Consider the following 13,383-nt stretch of genomic DNA (forward strand, 5'->3'; position numbering starts at 1 on the left):
GTACAGACAGCTTTGTTTTGCATAACTACAAGAGCAGAAGTGAACTGAAGTTTTGCTTTACATCCACCGTCCACCAAAGATCAATAAAAGCATGGGACAGAATCTCGACAGTACAAGTGTAAAATGAACAGTGTTAAATTATTGAAATTACATTTTCCCTTTGAATAAAATAAATAATTTAAAAGCCTTCTCTGTCTAGTACCAGTAGTGGAATTACTGGCTGTGGAAAAAAAATAACATTATGCAGAAAAGGATAGAAAATGTAATATTCAGACAAACTCAAATGCCTTACACAAATAATTGTTTTGTGTATTAATACAGTAATAAAGGTGTGATTTTTAACATAAACAGCACTGAAGTCTAAACAACGCACCAGAAGGCATTTTTTATTTGAGTGATTTGATTCAAAGATGGTTAATATGTTTAGTTCTGGCTGCTACAAATATAAATAAATATAACAACAATGTTTTTTGGGTAAGGCTATTCATAAGAGATTTAATTCATATAATCAGGAATACACAAAACACTTAATTGGCTAATAAAATAAAAATAATGTGCAAATGGCAAAAAATAATTTATACTATAATACAAGAAACATGTGTGCGTGAGTGTGCGGGCATGCAAGCTCAGGCTCTTACGTTGGCTTGGATGCTTCTGCTTGGTCAGTCTGGAGTTTCTCGCCTCCCTCCACCTCCATGGTGCAGTAGACAATCCTGTTCGGAGCCAGAGACTTCAGCCCCTGCACTTCCATGATCACCACCTGGGAGACACAAACATCTCAGTGAAGGCTGTAGACGAGAAGTGATTCATCTCTTGAAAGAGGTCATAGAGCAAAAACTCGACAGCACATGTGCAGGCGGCAAATCCTTCCAGCTTGGTAGATATTTTAGAAATACTATCCCAGGCACAATTTACACTTGCAGCAGCTGTCCTCAAACTATTAAAATGTAGATCTTAGCTGATTTTCCACAAGCACTATCCATAAAAGTTATAGCCCTTCTTTGTGTAAAGTATAACTTTCTATCATCAAAATGGCATAGATATAATCTATCTAGCACATCAAATCTACACCTAGTCTTTAATAGCTCAATGAATATAATATAGTCCTAACACTGCCAGGAGTAACTTTTAAATTTCTGGTGGGACAACCAAAAGCAAAAAGTCGTCCACTGTGAATGAAAGCATTCATCAAATCCACACACACGACTTCATGGTGTGAATATATTGTACTGTTTTACTATTTTACTACTATGTTACTATTTTACTGCCACAGTTTAACTACTATTTGTAATTGCATTCTTCAGATGCAGTCTCGGTTTGTCGCCAGTAAATTAAAAATATTCTATGTGTTTTAAGGTAGACAAAGACAAAGAATAGCTTTCTTGTCAATCAATACATGAAGACTGTAGAAAGAAACAGTTGAAAAAGAATATTGTGAATATTCAGAATTAAATTATGGCTGATTTAAATATAACCTGCTGCATGTTTGCAATGATTTAAATATATATTTTTTTCACTTAAAGAATTATGAAAAGGACTATAAAAAACACAGAAGCCTCTAATCCACACGGATCAAAAATGGTGAAAGATTCACTCCATATTACAACGTATTCAAACTTAATTCTCATAAGATTTTCTCATTGGATTTCTGGGGGAATTCTGACAGTTGCAGCAGCCAACCACTTGGAAAGTAAACAGACTTGAAAAATTAGACTTTACCAAAGCACCGTGGAATTACCACCCCGTACAAATAGCTAACTGTTGCTGTTGTGCAAATACTTTCAATATTCAAACTCCACCATGGTGCACCCACTTCTGTATTAAGGAACAGAAAAAAGTGTCATATTCTTTGCACATCATGTACTTCCTGGTTCTGAAACAGCGCTGCATCATAAGGAATGAGGTGCGATTGCTCCCTGTTCTGTGGTGATTTCAGACAAGCTGATAACAAGATGACTCACGTTCCCTGTTAAGGAGCAGGTAAAAGGGTTTTTTCTGAGTGAGTGTGAGTGTATGTGTGTTTGTATGTGTGAATCTGTTATTCACATAGCGTCTGTTCCATCCCCCGACCAGGTCTGCTGTCTGTTTCTATACTTAGTCTGGAGCAGACGAATAGTCTATGACAGCTCTGATTTATGAGTTTTTGTTTAGGCAAAACTTTGTAATGCAAGGTGGTTTTCACACATTATTTTAAATTCATATCTAGCCTCATTCTGAATGTACTGTACCTCCAAAGTGAAGGACAGAACCACATCAGACTTGGACAGTGTGTTCTCATCCTCCTGGCCCATGTCGATGATGGAGGTATTATGTCCTCGCTTCAGCTTCTGGAGTTTGAACTCCCCACCCTTGGACACGGGCATGCTCTCCAGATTAGCCATCAGCTGATTCACTGAAGACTTGAGCTCCTCAATGTACATGGCCTCCATCTCTTTAGACACAAATTTGGGGAACTTCCCACCCTGTAGACAGAAAAGGAAAGACTTAGCAAACAACCATAGTCTTGATGAACATAAAAACTAATTGATTGAAGGTGTCACATTTTTCTGATGGTGGATAATAAATTTATAAGGTGTAAAAAGAAATAAAATAAAACATTTTTCTCTGGTTGGAAGCTCACACTATGATGTTTACACAAGTTACACCATATTAGAGACATATTAACTCTATAACAAAGCATATTAACAACAATCCAAGTCCCCTGCAGAGTCTGACTCACCCTAGCAATCTGGTCTGCCATCTGAAGACGACCATCCAGCTCTCTTCTGATCTGTGCAGCCTGCTCATCCAGGTTGTCCAGCTATTGATAAACAGAGAGAGGCAGGTCAATGAGGTCACATTAAGCACAGCGCCATGCTTTAATACAGCCAGGGGTCAGTGTCAAAGGTCACCTACATCTCCCAGCTTCATTTAGTTCACTGTGATGGATGAGAAATCCAAGCAATCCTCCTATACAACACAATCATGTTATTTACAAACATGTAATTCTACCTTTTGTACAGGCTTTATTATGATATATTCCAAATTTGGAATTAACATTATAAATACATAATCACCCAATGCAGTGATTGCATGAACGGGTATAGATGATGGACATTATTATATAGTTCAATAGAAATTGTGTAATGCGTGAAATCATAATCGATATCTTTGATCGTTTTTAAAATAAAAATATATTGCAGTTAAAGCATTTATGGCATTTGAATGCTATTTGCTCCATCTCTGCATATTTAAAACATTCAATAAATGATGTGAATGTGAACTAATTCATATATGAAATAAAACTCCTTTCTTTATTTCAAGGAATACATTTTATAAAGTCCTTAACAACACAGAACAAGTCAATAAATAGATCAAGAAAAAAACCCAACCACGCTTGTTCTTGTTGGATCTATGGCTGATGTATACCTATTCTGTTTTGGAAGTACAGCCCACAGCACCAGGACCCCCAACTGTCACATTTGGCATACTGCCAGATTCATTAATAAGTTAAGGAAAATTAGTGAAGTCACAGTCTTGTTTGGCATGACAAGTTAAAGTCATGTTGCGCTTGAGAGACAGCAAAGAATCCCAGTTCCCTGCTTCAATGATAAGACTTTGAAAGAATGAATGATGGAAGGGCAACCATTTTGTACATTAATGAGAAATGGTTAATGCTAACTATGAGGTGTAGCCAGATTTAAATGACAGTTACCAAATTGACCAAATTAATAAGCAGCAGCTGCAGGTTGAAGCAAATGTGACAGTGCAGACCATAGGTGTTCACACAGTACAGATGGGTAATGATGACGAATACCAGGGCACACAAAGGCTAATAAGAGCTCCAGTTTGTTCTAACGGCCTGCAATCATAGCAGCATGATGTGGCAGCCAACTTGAATAGATCAAAATCAAAAGCAAATTCATCACTCCCTCATAGGAGCCATGCTGCATCACCATAGAGACCATGAATAGACCACTGTTTGCAGAGAGGTCTTTTTGAAAGTGTCAAGTGTATTTGGGATTTTTCCTTTTCTTGTTGATTTCAATCAGCTGAAAGAAAAGTCAACTCTGAAACAGTCAAGCTTAGAGAGGGAGGATATAGAAAAAGATCATGTCTGAAAATTGAGACAATGAAATACATTCACAAAGATAAAGAAGAGCTTTGACTTAAACAAACCGTTCCAAACCATTCTGGCACACAGAGACAAGACCTATGGTAATGTAATTTTTTTTTAATGTTTAAAAACTGCCTGCATTGGACAATATCCGCTACAGCCAAAGATGCCTGACATCTGTTAGCCTAGTTTTTGCCCCGGAGTAATGAATAGCAGAGAAATTCATAGCTCTCTCACATCAATAATGAATGAGAGCTTTATATTAGCTGACACAAAGAAATAGGAGAGGGCTGATGTCTCTTTCTTGTTCTCTGCTCCTGTGTGCTTCACTTCCTCAGTTATTCTCTGAGCCAAAATGGCTCATTCTTGTCAAATGTGATGTTGTGACTCACCAGTCAACACCCTTTCCTCAATGAGGACGGTAGCCTAATTGAGACATATCTGCAGCACAGTTGTACCTGGGGAGTCACAAACCTTTCCACACAGCAGCATTGTATGCGGTTTCAGTGAAAAATAAAATCAACCAAATATGACCTTGCTGTTGCTATGGTGCAAAATCCTTGTGGTTTACTTGTAAGTGCTATGTTTTAAGATTTGGGGGAATACCTTGCTATAGTTTTCATGGAGCACCTATTTCAGTGTTTCCTCCTTAAAGTGGGAGCATGACAAAGACTGTTAAAGGATATATTAAGTACAGGTTAAGGTATAGGTATAATTACGATGATCATTTATGAGTTATTTCTGTTTAGATTTTACCACAGGTGCATGGTCTCTCCAACTGAGTACCTTGACTAGGTTGCACCAGCTGTTTGTAAATGCATCACAAAATGAGAGTTTACTCCTACCTAAGTCCTTAGTGACTACTAGCTAGTTTCAAATTTGTGATTTACTAGATCAGGTTGCATCACTAAAACTTAAGAAATGTCTTAGCTTGTAAACACTAATGTGTAAATCGATTGCTAGGAAACATCTGTAGCATTGTCTGATAAGAAGCAACCAACTATGTAAACAGATAGTCACGTAGCATCACAAGCTATAACATAACAGTTTTAGGCACCAAAAGATAAAATAAACTTAACTGCCACTCCTTGTGAGTGCAGGTATGACTTTGTTTTATTTCTATCTGCATCAGGGTTATTATACTTAACAAAAAAGTAAGACTAGCGGTGAAAAAATAATTTTGTTAACTAAGATAAAAATAAAAACGAGTTTTTAAAAACACGAAAATTAAATAAAAACTATTAACAATGCAACACAAACTGAAAAAAAATAGAATTCCAGGTAAAATTAGCTTTGTTTTCGTTTTCCCCCTCGATTTGCACTGTGGTTGCCATACCACTGGCCTAATAAAAAGGACCTAGAATGAAGATGATACAGTAACAGACTACTTCAAGAAGGTGGCAGCAATGCAACATAGTGGATGCCGACTGCCGTAAAACTCCAAAGAAGAAGAAGACGAAGAAGAGGAAGAAGAGGAAGAAGAAGATGCTTGATGTGCAAACGAGATTTTCTGAAAATGGCTAAAGTTGCAGGCAGAAAGCAGCACAGTCCTATATGGGAACCCTTTGACTACGACTCCATAGTAGACAAAAGTAAATGTGTCATGATGAAGAGTGACAGTGACATTTGTGGGATACAGCTAAAAGGGAAAAATCCCACTAATTTTACAGAGACTGCTAAAATAAGCTTACAGTCAGACAGCTGCACAACATCAAGACCTCAACAAACAAAGCAAACCTTACCTCAATGCTTTGCTCAGGAGAGTACATGGTGTGCTACCACACAGGAGCATCACAAGCATGGACTGACAATGGTTCAAGTGTTCATTGACACTGGGCTTTCCACAAGACTGTACGACAATACCTCATTCAAACAATTCTGCCAGTTGTTAAAGCACATGTTTAAAACTAGGCTAGGAGATTAACTTTGTGTGTCGAAGGATTGTGCAAACGAGGACTAACAGCAGCATTTCTTGGAGTATCTGCTTGTTTTTACCACCCTCCCACCGGCAAGGCACAGCATGTATTGTTAAATTTGCATTGTTTAGATCATCCGCACCCTGGCGAGTCAATCTCCCGTCGCATTGAGCTGACGTTGGAAAGATGGGACATAAGGGATGACAAAATGCTGCTGGTCGTAACCGACAAAAGAGGCAATATTGTGAAGGCTATATGCCTATTGTGAGACCAAGAAGAACAGGTGCAAGATCCTGCAGACTCTCAAGCACAACCCGATTGGATGGACATGGAGGCTGATGACACAGATAACGATTTGTTGGATACAGAGGCTGAGGAGAATGGTTTAGGTAAGGAAGTTTATATAGCTAACAAGCTAGCTTAAAGGCTTTGTATGTAAGATGTCTACACATTTGATGGTTTCCATAAGTCTATGGTTAGTCTATGGTCAGGTGGGCTGCATTTTCACTGGTATGCATTGTGTATTTTCCCTTTGATATTTAGAACTGGAGAACCTTTTTGGAGAATGAAGAGAGCAATAAATAGCAGAGAATGCCCTGTCTGGCCCACACCTTGCAGCTTGGACTAAAAGATGCACTGAGGCACCCAGGTGTTGAATCCACCATACTGATGGCAAGACGTCTGGTTCATGCTGTATGGAAGTCATCCATTGTAAATGAGCAAACGGTAAGAAGACATGATAAAACTCTCATACAGGACTGCAGCACACGCTGGAATAGTAGCCTAGCCATGGTCAAATGACTGCTGGAGACAAAAGGAGAACTCAATCAGGTGCCAGAGGACTTGAGTGTGGAGATTCTCCTCAAAAGTGACTGGGCAAAGCTTGAAAATCTGCTCAAATTGTTTAGCCTTTTGCTGTGCACACTGACCAGCTCCAGAATGACAGCCAGTCCATGTGTCATGTTGTGCCATGCCTTTTAAACCTGGAGGCGCACCTACTTTCCACCACTGTTGTTCTGAAGCCTGTCGCTCAATTGCTGCTGAGGTATCTGAGAGATTGGTTTGCTGGCATTCTCAACGCTGCATGTTGCAGCTTCAAAGCCACTGCAGCAGGAGCCAGCCTAGTGGACCCCAGTGGTTCATTTGTTCTGCTCTCACCAGAATTGAAATCTTTGCAGAGGGCAACAGACTTTGTACAGACCCTAGCAGGACAGTCTCATCCAACCACAGATGAAAATGCCTCAAGGACCCCGACCACTGAAACTGCCTCACCAGTGCCCTATGTCCTCAAGAGTTACTCCTATCTTGCATCCTGCCTGGAAGGGAGCAGGTCAGGCAATAATATCATGAACACTCCATCAAGTGACATGACAAAGTACATGGATGAGATCCAGCAAGGAATTGTCTGTGACCACCAACTGGAGTTATGGAAGCCATGGGAAGCCATTTATCCATGAATTGCCCCAGTGGTTTTAGATTTTAGTCAGTGCCCCTGCCTCCTAAGCTTTTGTGGAGCACCTTTTCTCCATGTGTGGTCTGCTATCGTCTGGTCTGAGAATCAGGCTATGACTTCTTTTGAACAACGTGTTTTCCTCAAGTGTTAAGAAGGAGCTACTTGACTAAAGATATGTGGTAGCAGTGGTATGCATGGCTGTGTGTGTGTTTTACCTTCCTAGGGGTTCACACTTCTTTTAAAACTGTTTTGGTGTGTTGTAAAAGGTTTTTCCACAAGTTCATTCTGGCTATTAATGCAGACTATTTAAAGTTTTGCTTTTGCTTTAGCTCCAGGTGCTAATTAGTGGGGCTTAAAATGACTTTGCCCAATATGGGGCCTTTAATAAATGATGGTTTTATAAATCGTATTTGATGTTATGCATTCTTTCATCCTACCTTTTTCAGCTTCTATAAATCAAGGCTTTCCTTATAATATCTGAAAAAGTAAAACTGACACTAAAAATAAATAAAATCTAAACTAAAACTAGTCAATTCCTCAAAATAAAAATAAAACTACTTATGCACTCGTAAGATTAACTAAAACTAAACTGAAATCAAAAACCAAACTGAAACACTAAATTAGAAACTAATAAAAATTTCAAAACTGTAACTGATCTGCATACCTGGAGAAATATGTGTATTTTAGAATTTGTAGTATTCATGCCGTTTACAATGAGAGGGAAAGTATCTGATTATGCTAAGCTAACCAATGCTATTTGGTCATTTAGTTTAACATTATTGGCATACATTTTTGTAACTTGAGATTTAGTGTGTTTTTTTCTGTGAAATTTAAAGTGTCAGGTCAGATATGTCGATCATATTCCATAGTACAATCTAAATAAGTCAGATATTAGCAAACTAACATTAGCTCTGTCAGTCGGTTCATTCAGCTAGCTTATACGCAACAGTTCAACCTTGTTGTCAGCAGATGTAAATATTTTGTAAGAACTCATCTCTAAGTAAGAACTAGTTTGTGTGGTGCAAGCGGTTTTAGTTTAGTGATGCGTAAATCTTCACTTAGTAAACACTTATGTTCTAATTAAGTTTGAACTTCGCTAGTGTAACTGCGGCCCCTGATACTATTTGTGATACATTGCTCTAAACTCCTCTGGTCTCCTATTGCTGGGACGTGTGCAAGAGCTGACCTCTCTGTGCCTTATGGTATTTCATCCACTCCTATTACATTAACAGGCCTTGTCTTGCAGACTTTACCATATTGATTCTCTGGCCCTTCCAGCAATCCTTTTAAAGACAGAATGAGCTGAAGTCGAGGTGCAGCCATTAACAGGAGGGGAGAGGGGCACACATGAGAGGTGCTGTACAGCTCAGACTGAGATCAAGTAACACACAGGACATGGATGAGGAAAAATAATGACACATATAGGGTGATGTGTACATTGATGGACTTAAAAACAATCTTTAAAACAGTACTCTTATAGGAATTATGGGCATCTTGATAAAACAAGCAGTAGAAACAGAATCAATTACAAAAAGGTAATGCAACTGCATTACCTTTTTGTAATTGATTCTGTTCACTGATGTGTACATTATGAAATGATGTTGACCAGATGGCATCTTAAAAGGAGGACAGTAAGTGCGAACTGTCAAGTCGAGTGTGTTACCAGTGCTGGCCACTGAACAGCCACCATGCTACATAACCCAGAGTTCTTGTTTAGTAGAGCACATAATCAGACTTTGCCACCAGCTGCAGCAGAATGTCTGCACTTGCAGCACAGTAGTACTCAGCACTCTTTGGCCACACAGTGGTACTTAAACAGTGGTGAGCATCCTATGGTAGGAAGCCTCACAAGCAGGAGTATTTTTTCTAATACTAGAAAACCAGATTCATCTACATCTACAACCATAACTGTGACTGATACTGATTGTATTCCTGCCTGAGCTGTGCTTGAAAGGTTCCTTTTCCCCTGCTGCTGGTGATCCTGCGCAGCCTGTCAAAACACTCAGAACTCTGGGCACTATTGGACTGTGGTGCCAGTGACATCTGACTCGTGCAATCCCAAAAGAACTGTCAGTGCCATGCCTGGAAAACCAGCATCTTGGTCTGTCGGTGTCTGACACTGCATTTTTACTGTCTCATCTGTGTGCCACCACTTACTACAAAAACACCACAGACCTAAATCCATATGTACAGACAAAATTCCCCAACTGCAAAATCTTCAGAAATACTTCATAACTGAAACTGAATACTGCAGCTCAATTTGACTTTGTGCAGATTGCAGCTCGTCTTCAAAATGGCTAACATGAGAGGAGTGACTCTCTAAAGCATGTAATGTGATGGGGGATGGGGCTGGCTTCTATTATTCCTATCTCTCCCTTGACAGTAGTGGGTGAAAGTAAAGCTGGGGGTCAGTGTCTGTGTGAACCAATAGCCACCCCCTACTGAGCCCCACAGCACCCCAATCTTATCAGACATACAGCTACTGAAAGGTCACTGTTGTCAATGGCCCACAGGCAAGATATAGGTGGACAGGCAATCTCATAAAAAATAAGACTGGCTAAAAGGTAAGTTCTCTTTATGTTACTGAAGCTGACAGCTGCACTGTAGCTAAATAAAGGTGACACTGCCTCAGTGTTAGCCAAGCTGACAGCAGGTTAAAGGTGACGGAGCAGAAGCAGGCGGGTAGTTAACAGCACAGCTGTTGACAGATTCCCAGGTGGATGCTGGGACATTAGTGGCAGACAGCACACCCGGCCAGGGGCGGATTCTTGTAGAGAACAAAGACGGGAGTGGGCAGGGCTGGATTGGAGCTGAAAGGGACCTGGAGGAGTTGAGGCAGCTGGTCTATATTTAGACTTGCTGCGTGTGACTATGTGTCTGTATGTGTGTCTGTATGTGTTTAAAAAAAGTGCGCAGTGTGAAAAAAAGGTTCTCTTGTGTGAGTGTAGCAACAAGCAAGACATGCTGATTAGGAAATGTGTTCATGAGTGTACAGTGGAAAAAAATCTGCCTCAACTTCTTAATCAATTTACAATCGAGAGATATTTTTCCTCATTCTAGTACACAGAATGGCTTTATTTGCTGTCTGGTATTGTTTAATGAATAGTTTTATATTAATTTTTTAATTAATTAATATTTAAAGAAACACTTTTGAAACAAGTTGATTTGTAACATTACTGGAGACTGCTTCAAATAATCTTAGGTCATGGGTCCTTTGCTCTAAGACAATAAGGTCTTAAGAGATCATAGTTACAAACGTTTTGATCTTTTTTTTTGCAGGAAACCTCAGGTTGATGGCCTGGGGACTGGGCCGATGGGTGTAACAGACCTGGAGGGTGACCAGGATGCAAGACTGAAGGGCAGAGCAGGTCTGAAGGGTGACCAGGACGCAGGGCTGAAGAGCAGAGCACCTCTAGACGACGACCAAGATGCTGGCAACATAGGCAAAGAGGCTCTGGAGGATGGGCAGGAGAATGGCAGCATAGGCGGAATCACTCTGGAGGCCAGTGACGTGGTGGGACTGCTTTGGAAACCGGTGACAAAAGCTGGGCCACTCTAGAGGTTGGCAATGAGGCTGGAGATCTGGATGGGTGTCGGCAAGGGCAGCTGATAGCTTGGGAACAGGCTGTCGGCAGGGTGAGCATCGGTAGGGGAGGCTGATGGCTCAGGAACTAGCTCAGGCTGGCATCAGCAGGGGAGGCCGATGTCTCAGGAACAGGCTTGGCCTCAGTAGTGGCACTGGGCAGTGGAGATTCTGTGGCGATGGGCTTCCAAGAGAGCCAGTGGTGTCTGGAGCCATGGGGACCACACCTCCTTTCGGAGGCTCCATGGTACCCCGTGAAAATGGCAAGGCGAGTCCTTTCAAAGGGTGACCGCTTGACATCAGGGTAGCTCCTCAGTTGTTCCTTATAAGGTTATTGGGGTTCAGGGACTGCAGGATTAGGACAGACAGGTAGCGGGCTAGCTGGCTCAGGACTGGAAGGCCGCAGGCTCACAAACCTGAAGGCTATAGTTGCCAGCAGTCTGGGGTGCAGGCTGGTTGTGAGTAGTCCGGGGTGCATGCTGCAAGCTAGCAGACCAGAGTACAGGCTGGAGTGCAGGCTGAGATGCAGGCTGAAGGCTATCATGCTGGTAGCTATCATACTGCAGGTTAGCTGACTGAGGGGCAGGCTGGGCTTCTCAAGTGTTAATGAAGTGCTCTGCCCACCCAGATAGCCATTTCCTCAACCAAGACTATGAAGACATTGCCTGGTGTGCCAATGATAAGGCTGTCTCTCTGTCCTCACTACTGGAGGTGTATTTCCAGTCATTACAATGGCACAAAAGGTTACAAGTCACCTCAAGTAGTTCTGGAGAAAACAATCCATCCACTTGGTCCATTATTAGCCAGATAGTTTTGTCACAGCTGTTGCAAGCAGGGTAACAGGGATACAGAGGAATGACCCAAATGCAGATGACTGAGGCAGACTGATACATAGGTACATAGGCTTTATGACTCTTTGAGGGAAAAAGTCTCATTCTGATGTGCTTTGGCCTTACTTTGACTCCCAAGTCTAGGTAATTTAATTAGCCACTTGAGATTTGGGGAAATTATACTTTATGAGAGCTCCATTTGTGTGGATAAATATAGATTATTAAACACAGAAAAAGAAACTGTAAGCAGTGTTCACATTACTAAAGCTGAAATGAGAATTAGTACTGACTGATTAGTAATTTGACAGAAAACTAATCAGAAACTATGGTAAATATAATGTTAGTTGCACACACACAAACTGCATACCAACAGCAGACTAGCTGCCAGCTAGCTAATGAAGAAAATCAAATATCCTGCTTCTCCTATCTACACTTGACTTTGGCATTCCATACATTACTCCATTATCATTCAGTCACATAGCGTTCCCAAAGTAACATGGGGAAAGGGGAAAACTGATTTTTTTTTCTTCGTAGTATCCAGTAGCATGTGTCAAATGTATTTTTGTGATATCAAACATTTCTGACCGCCTAACTGACCGCCTCTCTACTGAGGCCCCCTAAGGTCTTGCGTTAGGAACATTATGTGACTGAACAGGGGAATAACGTACGGATTGCTGAGGTCACAAATGGGGCCAGGAGTTAGTTTAATATTCGATTTCCTCATACATGCATGGATGGATTTTCTTCACCTGCTAGCTCATCGCTGACTCTACATGTCATGTAGTGGACATATCCTGATATTTTTCTCAGGAGACAGGAGACCAAAACTGAGCCAAAAGGAGAGTGTATCCAGTTGGACTTTCATTCATCAGGTCAGGCAGCCAGACACACAATTCGAATCAATGCTAAAGTTGCCTGCTGCTTGACTGCTGGAAGTGAAAAGAGGCAATACGAGCCATAATGAGATGGTAATATGGTGGCAGCTGTGTATCTGTCAAATTGTTTGGAGTTTTGGTTTTGGTGGCTAAACATTGATCAGTGCGGCATAAAGGGTGTGTTGGGGGTAGTACTCTATACTGCAGTATACATACTTGCACAGAAAACAAATGGTCAAATGGCATAACTTGGATATAATAAAAATGTTTCAAGTCTGTAAAAAAAAAAAAAATTAACCATTATTTTACCAGGAGAACCTCATTTATATTAAAAATATCTTATTTTAACTGGTTTAATGGTTAAGGTATATATGTAATGTCTCCCCACATTAAAAGAGACTTCATTATCATTGAAGCGATGAAACAAACTGAACCACTTACTGTATCCAAAATGATACAAATATTAAAAATGTTATAAAAAAAAAACACTTCCTTTTTTTTGTAAAGCACCAACAGAATATATTGAGAAAATTATGACTTACTGTATCATATGTTTTTGTTCTGTGGGTTTTATTGCTCACAGAACACACAATAGCATAAAAACTATTGTCATAATAAGGATCATAAATC

At 40.4% G+C, this 13,383-nt stretch overlaps 1 protein-coding gene across 6 annotated transcripts in view; it reads right to left on the reverse strand.

Annotated features, from left to right (window-relative positions):
* cadpsb (Ca2+-dependent activator protein for secretion b) overlaps window positions 1-13,383 on the reverse strand; it is a 67,726-nt gene that overhangs the window by 32,513 nt on the left and 21,830 nt on the right. For all 6 annotated transcript variants that reach the window (XM_067587150.1, XM_067587147.1, XM_067587149.1 and 3 more), the window contains exons 4-6: window positions 2,720-2,800; window positions 2,229-2,462; window positions 639-760 (exon numbers count right to left, since the gene is read on the reverse strand). In XM_067587150.1, coding sequence (XP_067443251.1) covers window positions 639-760; window positions 2,229-2,462; window positions 2,720-2,800 — 437 coding nt within the window. The remainder of the gene's footprint in view (window positions 1-638; window positions 761-2,228; window positions 2,463-2,719; window positions 2,801-13,383) is intronic.

The sequence above is a fragment of the Thunnus thynnus genome, chromosome 4, assembly GCF_963924715.1.
Source record: "Thunnus thynnus chromosome 4, fThuThy2.1, whole genome shotgun sequence".
Taxonomy (NCBI): Eukaryota; Metazoa; Chordata; class Actinopteri; order Scombriformes; family Scombridae; genus Thunnus; species Thunnus thynnus.